Raw genomic sequence first — 15416 nt, forward strand, 5'->3', positions numbered from 1 at the left:
ATTTTTGTAGTAGTATAAGAGAGAGTGACCTGCTCTTTATATGAACATGGGAAAGTATTTTGTACTTTGTTGTTAATTCACCTCACTGAGATGTGCTGTACATTTTGTACATGCAACCCTGCATATTTCTCAATGTGGAACAGTGTAATCCTTTCAAAAAAAAAAGAAAAAAGTTGTATCTCAAGCTTAAACACAAAATGCTACAACAGTGTGGTCTTGAAACCATGACTTAGAGGTAGGAGACAACTTCAAAGTGTTTTGCATTTATACTGTAATCCTGTCTATAACCATTTCTGTTAGCAGGAATATAGTAACGTAGTGCTTATTCTGTGAATATTTGTATGTATTTTTACTATGTATGTACAGTACACTTTTGAAGCTCATGTGGCAGGCATGCAACACCTTCACAGACAGAATAATACTATATACTTATACTGTATACACTTATACATGCACATACTCTTATAAGGTATATAAACAAATAAACATTTTGCTGTTAGCAATACCCAGTGGTATGAAAATTATCTTTCAACCCTCATGTTTCCACACCTTAAGAAATATTCCCAGTTTTGTAAGAAAAACGAAGAAAACAGAATAAAAGATTTGATGATGACAATAACAACAAATAAACAAAAATATGTTTCCCAGTTACCTCTTGCTAATAAATCCATTTTATCTCAGGGGCATTTCGTCTCAAGTGTTTTTGTAGATCATCAATCAGTCGACATCATGCTTGTCTAATATAATGACGTAAAATATAATCTGAAAGTCTTTACCAACACCTCTCTATCCTAGCAAGCAATGATGTACAGTGGCCTACAGTTATGGAAAAAAATGTAAAATCTGGGTTTCATTTGAAAGAAATACAAATAAAAGGGTGCATTAATTATATGTAGTTGTTAAAACACATTATGTTGGACACAGTTTGGGCAATGCAGCAACCCAAGTAACTATCACAACATACTGTAGAATCTGTTATGTGTTCATATCCATTTATGTAAAGTATATTTTAATGTCAGTTTATGATTCCGATATTTTCAAAAATATATATTATTTTACAACCTACATTTTATATACCTTATCCTAATTTTTCCATTAAAAGAATTTAAAAGAACTATAGAAATTCCACATCTTAAAAAAGCTACTTCGGTATGGATTTTAAGGGATTTATTCAGTGGCTGATTAATTAAGACATTCATCAGTCGATTAATTAAGGATTTTTATTTTTCTTAGTTATAAACGGGGGGAAACGTCAAATTAATCAAAACTTAAACGGTGCCTTCAGCTTCAGAAGAAACGCCAAGAGAGTTTTTCCCCTTGCGTTAATTGCGCAAATACGGCAGCTGGACTAGCTAACGGTAGCTAACTTGGCTCGTAATATAATACAACCAATACCTGAAATCACGTAACATATACAGGCTTTCAGAACTTACCAGGTAGTCCTACTGTCTCGATGATTTGTTTCCAAGCCCTCTCCGTTATTGTCCCGTCTCTGTAAATTACAGAAGTTGTGTCTTACAACCCGGGTCGCCCACACACATCGACGATAAGTTTAGCCTCCATTGCTTATTGTCGGTGACGTCAAAAGAATCTTAAAGCTGATAGGCTTTGGCGACACAGCGTCACGCGAAGTTCTCGCCGAAATTGGATTTTGTTTTTTTTTACTATCGACGACACCTGTTCGCGTGTACTCGCGTCGCCCGACGCGAATTCGCGGCTGTTCGCGTCATTTTAGTTTGTATGTAATCCCGCCGCGGGAAACACTCGTCTGGCGTTTGGTTTGAGCTGATTCGAACACACTTAAACTAATGACCCCTGACCTTTAGTTTCACCACCATCACTTTATTATATGTTTAAACGTAAATTAGTTTTTTCTTGTCTCCCTGCATTTGTCAGTGACCTTTGGATTAATCTTTACCACGGAAGATCAATATAGTGGTTCAAGAAATGAAGCAGTACAACGCACAGAGCTTTGCTTTTAGTACAGTAAGCCACACAGAGACGCTGATTGGTTGCTGACTGGGGAATCTGAGAAGGCAGGAGTTCACCCTATGAGTTCACCTCGTGACTCCTCATCTGTTTCACTTCACTTTTTCTCAACACCGGCTGAAGCGTTGAGAAGTGAACACCATGAACACCTTGCTTTTGTTTGCTTTAGTGTCCGCGGCTTCGACTTTTCCCCTGTCTGAACAAGGTAGGCTGCTGCGATTTTGTAAAGTACACTTACTTTTTACAGTTGTGTTGTTTGTATTAACCCAAGGTTTCACTTTCATAATCTGCCATGGCGTCTGCTCGGTTCTTGTTACAGTTATACCTACTGTATTACGTTAACGTAACGTATATGACTTGTTTTCAGACGAGTTTCACTTCAAGTCATGGATGGTACAGGTACAGTGAGTTATGTCTATATATCAAACACTGCATGTAACAGAAGTGAACAGCATATGCTTTTGAGGAAGTTATTGTACCTTCAAAGAAAAAATCACGGCAGTATTCTTCTTTAAGTGTGATGCTCTAATGTGAGTTACTTGGATACAAATTCTATAAGCCGATTACTTAATAACATAATAACTTAATAACATAATTTATCTAAAAAAAATCAATATAACATGATAAAGAAACACAGCTAACAGCAGTCTCCCCCGTGTACAGCACAACAAAGAGTACAGCCTGAGGGATTACTCTCAGAGACTCCAGATATTCACTGAGAACAAGAGGAGGATTGACAAACACAATGAAGGGAATCACTCTTTCACAAGTAGGAAGAACTTATAGTATTGCATTCACTGTTTGTTTTTCATATGCTCCATCCATAAAATGTGTTGAGCTTTGTTTCATCTGTTCCTGCAGTGAGGCTGAACCAGTTTTCAGACATGACATTCAGTGAGTTTAAGAAGACATTCCTCTGGTCTGAGCCACAGGTAATGCTATCCATTCAGAAAGTAATGTACACGGATGCTTTTTTTTATTATTTGTTTTGTTGACAGGACAGGTAGTTATTTTACATATTGGCTTTTACAGAACTGCTCCGCTACCAAAGGGAGCTACCTGAGCAGCAACAGTCCATATCCAGACTCCATTGACTGGAGGAAGAAAGGAAATTATGTGACTGATGTGAAGAATCAGGTGAAGTTTAACTGCACAAAAATCCAACACACACACACACACACATTTTATTTTCAGCCATTGATCTCAAAGGTCACAGTATACTGTTGCTGGGTAACACAGCAGATTAAAATAGTTTCTGGTGATAAATGATAACTTCAACCATAACTGCCATTAATAAGGTAATCCAGTGGTTCCCAAGAGGCGAGCCCACTTGCTTATATTAATTCTAAGCAGGTTTTGAGTGTCTACTGTGACAAAATAAAGTATACTCAAAACATTCAATAAAAATCCTTATGAGTGGACACAATTCTCCTACAATGAAATGCACAAAGGTGTGAAAAAAATAAAATTTAATTGTGGATAGAGGTGGAAAAGCTCCAGGAATCCTTCAGAAAACCAAAAATAACCATTAGTTTTAGTTTTGTTTTAAACACTTGTGTGTCTGTGTTAAATAAACAGACATTAAATATTTTAAAATTTAAGTTTGATTGCCAGTTGAGTTGTGTGTGTCATTTCCTTTTAGTATAAAACAGTCTGTGTTTGTTTCTTGTTTACTAACTACAAAAACAGCAGTCTATAAAGATTACTAAGATTACTACTTTATGCCGGATGCAGTTAGTATGTTGTATGTTAATTACTGAATTGCTTTGCATTAGTTGCTGGAATGGACATCGTTAATATAATTAGTCCCACCTGCTGTTTTTCCATTTGACAAGTCACATGTTTGATGTGAAAAAGAATCTGTCCGCTGAGTGATCTGATTCTTGCAGCGCTATCAAGATTTGGGCTGATGAGATTCAGGTCTACTCAAGAAAGCAAAAAGTCTTGTAATGTTCAGAATAGACAGGATTTTTAAAAAGAAAGAAAAGAAAAAAGTGATGATGCTCATCAGTCAAACATGACAGTTGAATCCAAAATATGAGGAAGTGTTTTACTCTCGAGTTCACTCTCAATATAGCAGGAGAGCTTTTTGTGTCTTAATAGTTTCAACAAAGTTTAACTTGCATTTTTACAGCAGAAACTTGCAGAAGTAGGCAGTTCCTGTTCTTGATAATGGTTTTGTTACTGTAAATCTTTCCCAACGCAGGCCTTTTCCAGTGCAGATATTTTGATTTGTCATGGGTCATATTCACAGGTCTTACTAATAACATAAATTATGACTCCGTATCTCAGTAAGGCATGACAGTGTAGCAGTAGGCAAGTACACACAATACTGAACTGTTATATTAAATATTCCAAAAATGTCTTTTTACTTTTGTTTTCTGGCACCAAAGGGGGGGTGCGGCAGTTGCTGGACTTTTTCAACAACCGGCTGTTTGGAGTCCGTTACTGCTATCGCAACCGGGAAGCTCGTGCCACTGGTGACTTTCTTTTACTACTCTGTCAAAGCTGTTGCTCTTTCATTAAAAATGTATTTCCTTTTTCATTGTAGCACAAAGCGTATTAACTGTCATTTTCCAATTACCTAGTCAGAACAACAGCTGGTGGACTGTGCCAAAGACTTCAACAACCATGGATGTAACGGGTGAGAGTCAAAAAAAATGGTTTCCTTCCTCTTTTTATAATATCCCTATAACTACCACAATGTGCACCAACGCAGTCAGATATTTATGACAAGAGCTTGATTTGTCTTCTAGGGGTCTTCCCAGTCAAGCATTTGAGTACATCATGTACAACAAGGGACTGATGACAGAGAAGGACTACCCATACACAGCTTTTGTAATTAAATAATCAGATATCCTACAGCATAAACAAAACTAAATAAACTGACTTGAAATTACATTTTTTAATGGCTTTTGATTTTCACTCTTTTGTTAAATCAGGAAGGTGCTTGCGTGTATAAACCAAAACTGGCAGCTGCTTTTGTGAAGGAAGTGGTGAACATAACAGCGGTGAGTGAACATCAGTGTCTTTCTACAAGATAAATGTCTTTGTTGAACACGTTGTGAGCGATGAAATGTTTCTGTTACCTGCCAGTACGATGAGATGGGAATGGTGGATGCTGTCGCCACACGCAATCCTGTCAGTTTTGCCTTTGAGGTGACCTCGGACTTCATGCATTACCACCAGGGCGTGTACACCAGGTGAGAGGAAGTTACAGAAATAATGTGACGTATCGTAACGTGATCAGTCTGTCTATTTTAAAGTTTTTTGTTTGTTTGTATGCTTGATTGATAAATTTCTCAACCGTGAACAGGAAGTGTTAGGGCATGGCCACAACACAACTGTATATGTACATGCAACAGTGAACAGCAAAAAGTTTAAATAGAAATCACTGTCAGTGTTTTAGCCTTTTATACAGCTGACAAGTTTTGTTTCACTGTAGGAATATAGGCTACAGTATTCCGCAAAATGATATCTTAGAAAGATATCACTTTCACTTGAACCATCAGGAAGATTTTCAAGATATTCAGGTCCAGTATTTTGAAGAACCAAAGTCCAGAACCTGGAGTCTTTGAAATTTAACCACTACTGTCACATAAATAAAGATTAGAAAATCTTTGTTTATAACATATTGTCTGCATTTTGCACTTAAATCACTCATGCAAAACCTCTTTCTGTCTGTAAAGCTGGTAGCTTTGAAAATGATTCAGTGCTGCATTATTTATTTGTTAACAGTCACATGTATAAAGGTGGATACTGTAACTCACTTCTCTTCCTGCTTTCAGCACTGAATGCCACAATACCACAGACAAGGTGAATCATGCGGTGCTAGCAGTCGGGTATGGAAATGACAATGGCACCCCTTACTGGATAGTGAAGAACTCATGGTCATCCACCTGGGGGATTGATGGGTAAGTTTTCTGTTCTACCTCATACGAGAAAATATTATTAAATGTACACCAACCAGAGAAAGACAATAACATTGTTCTTCTCTTACAGGTATTTCCTCATTGAACGTGGGAAGAACATGTGTGGACTTGCTGCCTGCTCATCTTTCCCAGTGGTGTGATTTCTGCATGATAGCAAACTACAAAAGGGCTGAAAAGGGAGCAGAATTAAACATTTTTTTAATTATTATTATGTGTTTTTATGTGATCACCAGCCTGCTGTGATTCCATGTGAACTGGATTCTTTTGCACATTGAAACAAATCTCAGCATCCAGTAAAACACTATGAGAGGATAGTACAAGTCATATCAGATTAATCAATAGCTTAAGTGCCAATCATTCAATTCATTGTTCTTAAATTCACAAATAAAATCTATCACGTCTGTTTGTTTGAGTATTTAATCTACTGTTCTCCTGCACACATCCATTCTCTCGAGTGGAGCCCATAGACTGTATAAGACAGGTGGAGCCTGGGTCTTAGTCGCGTGTGTCGCAAGACTTCATTTCCCAGAAGCCTCATACTTGTTCAGCATCACCCAATAAGAAGTCAGTTTGTTGATTAGGCGCAAAATCAATCCGTTGGATTTGTCTGCTTCGTACTCCCGGAGAGAGAGGGAGCGAGAGAGAGAGTAAACGCTGCGGTTAAATAACTAGATAAAACTGTTCAAGTTTGATGAACCTAACTCTGTTAGCAGGACAAATAGAGCGCGAGTCTCCGGTTACTCGTCTCATCCGTGTCACGGGCGATGCTGAAGAAAGTGGCCACTGTTTCGTGAACTCAGCTCGGACTCTTAGCCGGCTAACACTCGCTAGCTCAGCCTTTTATCAACAATGTCCAGTCTTCCACAAAATAACTTGAAGGAGCAGCTGGCGAGGCACAGCAATGCTGCTCAGAGCAGGCTGTCCCTGGCTAAACCCAAACCGGGGTAAGACTATGGTTGACTTTTAACTACAGCAGAGCTAAAACACCAGCTAACGGGTAGCTTCGAGCTGTCATCTGTGCTAACTTATCAACACTCTTTAGTTATGTATTAGCAGTCAGTATTAGCACAGGCGGAGTTGGTTATCTTTTTGTGCAGAAAGTGCATTTGCTTTTCACCAGGGCCCGCATGCGTTGAGAGCTAGTTTCACACTGCTGTATGGGTAGTTTCACTTCATCACGAAATCATGTTTGTCACACAGTATAAAAGATTTAGTTATGATCTAGCCCTGAACACTATATAGGTTTACTGTGTGTAGATTTAGCAGGTTGATGCCAATAAATCCCACACCATGGAGTCCAAAACTAGTAATTAATTCGGCCTTTAAGTGTCCCTGTTCAGCTAATGCTCTCCACTTTTGTCATGTCTTCCTAATTTCACACCTGTGTGTTTTTCAGAGCCTTTTCTTTCAAAAAGAAGTCCTCATCAGGTACAACAAAGGTGGAAGTCCCAGCCAAGGTAATCAGCTCAAATGTTTTGGCAAACAGGAATGTCAATGTCCCTAAGAACAGTTTGGTGACTAAATCTCCTTTGACATTTTCAAACAAGCTTGAGAGACCTCAAAAGTCCAAAATCAACAACTTCTTCTCTGTAAGTTCAAAAGGCAAGTCCGACTCCGTCAGCCCTGTGGATAAATGTGCTCCTGCAGGCCAGGCTCCTTCAACAGTGTCTGGTGTTAAGGTGACTACAGCTCCAGCTAAACATGACAGCCAGGTTACTAATGGAAATAACACCTCTATGAGTTTGGATGCATCTCTTGGATTCCCGGTGGACGACTGGGATGATTTTGACGACTTTGAAACTCCTGCCAACGCAAAACATGACTCGTTCAGTTCAGAAGTATCAAGCAAGAGCACAAAGTCAGTTTCATCTCCTAGAGAAGAGAAAACTGAGATCACAGGGAAGCTAAACCACGATGCCTCAGTTACGACACCAGAATTAACCAACTGTTTTTCAAATAAGAGCAAACTTTCTACAAGTGGGCAGTCCTCTATGGAAACAGATGAACACTGTGTCAACAAAGCTACAGTTTTACCTGGACCTAGTTTTGATCAGGACCAAGCAGAGTTTTTACTGGAGGATTCCCCCATTAAAATGCCCAAAAGACGTCCTCTTGCTCATCTGAAGTCTGTCGTGAGTGATAGAGACGATGACAACGATGCCATGTTTGAGCCCTCTGAGGAAAGGACAGGTAACACGCTGTTTGTTGCAGCGCTTGTATTTTATTTGTACATTGGAGAGCAAGTAAAGGAATGCAAGGAATTATTCTAAAACCACACAGGCTGTATTAAACATGTTTCTTTTTTGCCTTTTAGACAATAAGAAAAAATTGATTGACCCAAAGGTGATAGAGCTTGATGACAACTCAGAACCTGAAGATGACCTAGACTACATTCCCCCTTCACCAATCCCAGATGAGATCTCTTATACCACTTCTGTATTGGAGACAAGGTCATTTTATTATTTTTTATTTTTATTTTTTTTTTCATTTTATTATGCTTTAGCATTCACAGGAGTTAGTGTGTATATATGGTAGTGCATGATTCTTACTGTATACTTTATGTGTAATACCACACAGACTCCACCTATTTAGCATTACATTCTTCTAACATTGACTGAGTCATCTTAGACTTTTGTTTGGTTACCAATACTAATATGAGGACAGTCATCAGTTTCTTTTTTTTTTGCTGCCAGTGATACAAGTAATAGTCATAGCAAAGTCTTTAAATGCGTATTCTTTTTTGACCTGGATATTAGATTTGACCTTAAAGAGACTTTTTAAATTTATGTCAAACAGATCGAAATCAGCAGACGCTGACAGCAGAGACAGTCAAACGCATTCAAAGGGACCCATCACAACTCTGCGTGAACCTTCTGATCGCCTCGCAAAAGACAAAACAAGTGGGTGTTACATCTTTTTCTGATTTGTCCAGGACCTGTACACAGTTTATTCATAAAATGAGGACTCTGTCCTTTGTCCTTATTCATTATTTTTGTTCTTTCTTTCTTCTTATGTCTCAGATGAGCAGCTTTTCAGTCTCATGCAGTCCATTTGTTCTCTGGTTGATTCCATCCCTGAACATGAGCTAATAGCTCTGACTTGCGGAAACGAGCTTTTACTCAAGAGGGCTCTAAGGTGTGTTCGTTTTATTGGAAAAATATGGTTGTTATTATTTATAATACTTAATGATATCTCAGTATGACTGCAGTCATCTGCTTTTCTCTTCCAGGAAGAGGATTCTTGCAACTGGTGGTGATGCTTCATTTAAGACGCAGCAGCCAGACAGCACTGTGATTTGTGAACCCAACGTGAAAGAAAAATCGTCTTTCAGCGGTGACACGTCTAGTGTCATGTCTTCCAGCAGCTCTGTTCCTATGCACTCCAAGAAGCTTCCTCAGATCAGGAGATCTTCAGTAATCTCTGTGGATGCTTATGACTCTGATCCCACTGACAGTATCATTAATGAGGAGCCTTTGCACAGACAAGACAGCAGGAAATCATATGTGGGAAATGAGAGTGTCTGTGACTCTCCATCACCCCACAGCCCCACAAAACCGTCTTTTGATTCTTCTAAGAAAACAAACTCATACCTGGATGACTCAGACCTCTCCTTCTCACCCAAGAAGCCAGAGACTGTTGTGCCGAACAAATCAAATACCCCTGCAACCGTCACAGCCACAGAAGACATAGAACCAGATGACTTTTACATTGACGACTTTGACATAGATGACTTTAATGACTCAGATATCCCCGGTTACTTTGACGAACCCCCGACTTCGTCAATGTCTGGACAAAACTCTGGCACTGTGACTAAAACAGTGAAAGAGGGGGGGCCAAGCACGTCTTCGTGGGAGAAGAAACCAACAACACCTGTGTCTGCACCCAGGTCCTCAAAGATCTGCTCCCCTGGTAAGTCAGCATGGCATGGAAAAATCTGGGCTTACATTTATCACACATCGCAGAGCAGGCAATTAGACCCAACTGGCCCATATTTGGTCCAACTTTGGGGTCGACTGTGTTCTAATACATAAGAACTAGTCCTAGTTTAATCTTCTGCAAGTGTCCCAACAGTGATTCTGGCTGTGCTTTTTAAAATGTGTTTTGCAGGTTGGTGGTGTGTTGGTGCATTTTCACTGACTCAGTTTGTTTTCCACTGCAGAGCCCACCTTCAGAAACCCAGCCCACGATCGATTCAGAGGGTACGACTTCTCCCACTCGCAGGAGATGATGAAGATCTTTCACAAACGCTTTGGTCTTCATCAGTTCAGGTTTAATCAACTGGAAGCAATTAATGCAGCTCTTCTGGGAGAAGACACGTTTGTTTTGATGCCCACAGGTTGGTAGACATCATGCATGATATAAAACACAATTAGCTGTGGAACAGCTGCGGTGAAGATGTTCAAATCTCTGACGGATGCATTTGTAGGTGGGGGGAAGAGTTTGTGTTACCAGCTGCCAGCCTGCGTGTCGTCAGGAGTCACTGTGGTCATCTCTCCGCTGAAATCGCTCATCGTAGACCAGGTCCAGAAACTCACCACACTGGATGTGAGTATGTTTGCTCCAGCTCATCTGCTGGATCAGAGTAAAGTGTGACGTTGTTATAATATGTGTGGTACTCGGAAAGTGCATTGGTTATGGTTTGTAATGTCACACTTTCCAGATCCCAGCAACAAGTCTGTCTGGTGATAAAAGCGACAGTGAAGCAGGGAGGATTTATATGCAGCTCTCCAGGAAAGACCCCATCGTTAAACTGCTCTATGTCACTCCTGAAAAGGTGAGAGATGGATGATTTACTCTCTATCACAATGACAGATTCCAACGTTTACTTGGACAGTTACTTGTAACTGTGAGTTTTATTGAGACTTAAGACTGATGCATCCTTTCTTCTCCTCAAGGTGAGCGCAAGTAACAAGCTGATCTCCGCCCTCCAGAACCTGTACGAGCGAGGCCTTTTGGCCCGGTTTATCATAGATGAGGCTCATTGCGTCAGTCAGGTGTGTTTGTGTCTTCTTTTACGGTACACACAATCCGCAGTATGCTTTTTATTTTTGCCACACAGCCATTGTGAATCATCCCTCATGACCTCAAATCTTTCAGTGGGGCCACGATTTCCGTCCAGACTACAAGAGGTTGCACGAACTGCGTCAGAAGTTCCCTCACGTGCCGATGATGGCTCTGACAGCCACTGCCACCCCCCGTGTCCAGAAAGACATCCTCAACCAGCTGAATATGGCTCGGCCGCAGGTGTAGGTGTTCGATTTCGGGCTCTGTCTTGGATTATTAACCCGCAGCTATGTTTCACCCAACAATAACTGCACGTTTTCTGTCCAATATATGCTCAGGTTTACCATGAGTTTCAACCGAACAAATCTGAAGTACTCTGTCCTGACCAAGAAACCCAAAAAGGTTGACGAGGACTGCATCGACTGGATCAAGAAGCACTACCCACGTAAATAATTCAGAAGCACTATGTCTGACCCCGGTTCATGCTATTTTCAGAAACACTGGCAGAACTGCGTTGTTGAATATTCAGCTCAGATTTGAATGTGAATACATTCTGAGGCCAGTCATATCTGGATAAAGTTGAAGGGACAGTTCGTTAGTAATCATATGACACCGTATATCAAAAAGATGTCAAATCATTGCTTTTACAAACCCCCTTTGACTTTATCTTTTGTTTATCAAGCTGCCTCTCTGCATGTTGCAGGTGATTCAGGCATCGTGTACTGCCTGTCCCGAAATGACTGTGATGCCATGGCTGAGAGTCTTCAGAGAGCTGGGATACTGGCTCTGTCGTATCACGCAGGCCTCAAGGACAGCGACAGAGAATACGTGCAGAGCAAGTGGATCAATCAGGACGGCTGCCAGGTGCGATCACCACTCAATCACTGATATCATACAAAGAGAACTCATAGGTGGTAACATGATACAAAGCAATGGCCATAAAAATAAAGGTACGATTTTGCAAACCAGTTGATGTTTTAAGGATTTAACAGAGACATACTGCGCATTGCTCTGTTTTCACGGCTCCCCTTTGTCCGCCAGGTCATCTGTGCCACCATAGCCTTTGGCATGGGCATCGACAAGCCTGATGTGCGCTATGTGATCCATGCCAGTCTGCCTAAATCAGTGGAGGGTTACTACCAGGAGTCAGGAAGAGCTGGCAGAGATGGAGAGATCTCTCACTGTATTCTCTTCTACTCCTACTCGGACGTCCTCCGCATCAAGAGGATCATCAGCAGTATGTGGCAAAAATAACGCAGACCTTTCTTAATGCATGTAAAAAAAAAACAAATCTCATGAAATCATTCAAAGCATGTTTACGTTCCAAATAACTATGTGTATTAGTCGTATAGACCCAGATGGTTATTCGTTTTTTTATTTGTTAATCACAGTGGATAGAGAAGGTGACAGACACGCCAAGACAACTCATTATAACAACCTACACAGCATGGTGCACTTCTGTGAAAACATGATGGAGTGTAGAAGAATTCAGCTGCTCGCGTACTTTGGGGAGTTCAAGTTCAACAGGAGCTTCTGCAAAGAGCACTCTGACGTCAGCTGCGACAACTGCGCCAGACCCAACGTAAGCATCCTTACTTATCTTTTTTTTTAATCACATATTTAAAAACCTACCTGGCTGTTTCCCCCGATGAGCAACAATTCGAATGTTCCTGTGCGCAGCAATACAAGATGAGAAATGTTACCGAAGACGTGAAGAAGATTGTGAGGTTTGTCCAGGAGAACTGCGAGAAGGTTGGAGCAAAGTTCGGCAAGACCGCTCAGAAAAACCGGCTGACGCTGAACATGCTCGTGGATATCTTCCTAGGTACAGTGCGTGCTTGTGCTTGCAATGAAGATGCGTTTTGCAACTGTGAATCTTACATGATGCATGTAATAAGAGATTTTTTTTTTTTTTTTTTTTTGTCAGGGACTAAATCTGCCAAGATACAGGCAGGTATGTTTGGGATGGGAGGAGCCTATTCCAGGCATAACGCAGACCGTCTCTTTAAAAAACTGGTTCTCGATAACATTCTGGTGGAGGACCTCTACATCACGGCCAGTGGCCAGGCTGTGGCTTATATCTCTGCTGGACCAAAAGCCATGAATGTGTTGTCTGGACACATGCAGGTAAACAAGTCGTACATTGACTTTAAGGCAGCTTTAAAGGAGTTGGAGCATAAAACACTAACTGTCGCTTTACTTGCTGCAGGTGGAGTTCTACGAGACGGCGAGCGCGTCTAGCATCAGGAAACAGAAATCTGTGGCCAAGAACGTCTCTCAGAGAGAAGAGATGGTTCAGAAGTGTCTGAAGGAGCTGACAGATTTGTGCAAGCAGCTGGGAAAAGCGTTTGGCCTTCACTATTTCAACATCTTCTCCACTGCCGCCTTGAAAAAGATAGCTGGTAATGTCTGAAACCGTTGTTAACGCTGAATTTTTAAATGCCACGAAAAGCTTATATGATACAACAAGTATTTTTTAACTTGTTAATCCTTCTTCCCCCCCACGGCAGAAAAACTTTCTTCTGATCCTGAAGTCCTCCTACAAATTGATGGTGTGACCGAAGACAAACTGGACAAGTACGGCGCTGAAGTCATTCAGGTCCTACAGAAATACTCGGAGTGGCAGCTTCCTGGTACAGGACCCATTTCTTTCACTAGTTAAATCTTTTCTTCATGTTGCACACTGTGGTATTAATCCTACGTTGTCTCTGTAGTGGAGGAGCAGACTGCCAGTGGCGAAGACGGGTGGATAGACACCACACGAGGCCGCACAAATATAGATTATGACGATGAGGACGACATGGAGTCTTCCACCTACTTCCGTTCTCAGGGACAGAAGAGGAAAAAAGCTCCATTCTTCAAGTATTCCAAGAAGAGGAAAGGCAACACAAGCTCCACTTCTAAAGGGTTTGTAGCATGTTTGTCTCACGTTTCATCTTATAATTGTGGATCACGTTTAGTAATAAAATTCACTTTATAGCTGAAACCTTATTCGCTTTCCTTTTCTTCTGTCTTTCTGTGGCGTTTGCGGATTCAGTGGCGGCTACAACAGTAAGAAATCGTGGTCATCGTCCAGCTCCAGAGGAGAATCAAAAGCTGCAGGTCGGGGGTCCAGGAGCTCAGCAGGAGATGCATCAGCAGGCAGGAGACCAGGCTTCTTGGCTGCCCCAACTCCTCAGACCAATCAACGTCCCTTCTTAAAGCCAGTCTTTTCACACTTAAGCTAAGGCTACTTATTCACTACATTTTCAAGCCAGCGGGCGATGGTAATTGCTGTCCAGTATTTCCCAACTGTGTTTTGAAACAGCTAAAATTGTGTATCTATGTTTTGTACAGAATGTATGTTCTTGTCCAGATGTTACATTGATTCTTGTAAATTGTTGTAAATACTGTTTTAACTTTTTCACTATATTAAAGACAAATTGAAATTGTATTATGTTTATTGCTTTTGCAATTTGTGCTCTTCCACAAAACCACAGGGGGGAGCCACGTAACATTTTTTATTCGATGTTTATTTCAAGTTTGAATAGTTTTATTTAATGGCACCAGTTACAAGGGACTATTGGAGAGAAACAATATTTTATACTGACTTGTACAGAAGGTTACCTACAGTACAAACGGGTTTCGGAATGGATCAGACTGAACAAGAACTGGATTTGGCACATGGATTTATATATATATACTTGTATATATAACGTAATTAAACTGCAATCTCCAATCCCAGGATAGAACAATGCAGACAACGTAACACACCACCAGACATGGATATGCATATACACTCAATGACGTGTATGCACGGTCGTGTGAGGGTCTGTCGACTGGGAGCTGGCAAAGGGGCTAAAAGCAGATCAAGATGTCTTCGGTTATGACCATCATTGACCCCTCAGCTCTAAATGCATCACCCGCTTTGACTGGGAATGAAATTCAGGTAGCCAATTGTTTATAAATCGCTTGAGTTTGATCATCTAAATTGGTTGTTTAATTAATTTTCATCACATAAATATCAACAAAAGCCCTAAAAATTATGTTTGAAGGACAGCCAGTTTTTAGTTGTTGTTTTGTTTTTTTACGTAGCAAAACACAGGGAGTAGACAAAATAACAAGAACACCTCACGGTAAAGTGCAGTCCAGTACAATATCACCACAAAATAAGACATAAAAATTTACCCTAACACAAACTGACACAACCTTAGAAAGAACTGAGCATAGGTTTGACAAATGAAGGATCTGTTGTAAGGAATTACATTATACCATGCAAGTTTCTGTTATTGAGTCCATCCCCTGTGTGTTGAATTTAAACACAGGAATCAGTGCTTCATCTTCCAATGGGCCAAAATGTATTTTGCACAGCTGTCCCTTCACTGTTGTTTTTCCGGGACTGACGGATTAGCCGTTTTTCATATATAAAGCCATGGATGACACCACTCACACTCGATCGTCAAAAGCCACACACCTGGCCAAAACGGTAGCCATCTCCCGTGACGTAAAAGA

General features: G+C 40.6%; 2 protein-coding genes across 3 annotated transcripts; both read left to right on the top strand.

Moving 5' to 3' along the window:
• The first annotated feature begins 2049 nt into the window (after positions 1 to 2049).
• Positions 2050 to 6324, top strand: ctsh (cathepsin H). The gene is made up of 12 exons (XM_041039309.1): positions 2050 to 2194; positions 2357 to 2388; positions 2653 to 2758; positions 2851 to 2921; positions 3022 to 3126; positions 4383 to 4469; positions 4578 to 4633; positions 4746 to 4827; positions 4932 to 5000; positions 5086 to 5192; positions 5778 to 5903; positions 5992 to 6324. The coding sequence occupies exons 1-12, from the start codon at positions 2131 to 2133 to the stop codon at positions 6059 to 6061; spliced, it is 975 nt and encodes a 324-aa protein (XP_040895243.1). The 5' UTR covers positions 2050 to 2130; the 3' UTR covers positions 6062 to 6324.
• A 222-nt stretch (positions 6325 to 6546) lies between these two features.
• Positions 6547 to 14358, top strand: blm (BLM RecQ like helicase). 2 transcript variants are annotated; one of them, XM_041039212.1, is made up of 22 exons: positions 6547 to 6865; positions 7318 to 7378; positions 7469 to 8111; positions 8236 to 8371; positions 8718 to 8821; positions 8942 to 9056; positions 9151 to 9830; positions 10081 to 10257; positions 10348 to 10466; positions 10582 to 10695; positions 10817 to 10915; positions 11019 to 11167; positions 11264 to 11370; positions 11629 to 11789; positions 11967 to 12162; positions 12317 to 12507; positions 12606 to 12750; positions 12853 to 13052; positions 13135 to 13327; positions 13436 to 13558; positions 13640 to 13832; positions 13963 to 14358. In XM_041039212.1, exons 1-22 carry the CDS (start codon positions 6771 to 6773, stop codon positions 14150 to 14152), a joined length of 4191 nt encoding a protein of 1396 aa, XP_040895146.1. In that variant the 5' UTR covers positions 6547 to 6770; the 3' UTR covers positions 14153 to 14358. The 2 variants fall into 2 exon arrangements, with proteins under 2 accessions (XP_040895146.1, XP_040895145.1); XM_041039211.1 differs by having other exon boundaries at positions 7318 to 8111.
• Positions 14359 to 15416: the final 1058 nt, after the last annotated feature.

This window comes from Toxotes jaculatrix, chromosome 5, assembly GCF_017976425.1.
Source record: "Toxotes jaculatrix isolate fToxJac2 chromosome 5, fToxJac2.pri, whole genome shotgun sequence".
In the NCBI taxonomy this organism is placed as follows: domain Eukaryota; kingdom Metazoa; phylum Chordata; class Actinopteri; family Toxotidae; genus Toxotes; species Toxotes jaculatrix.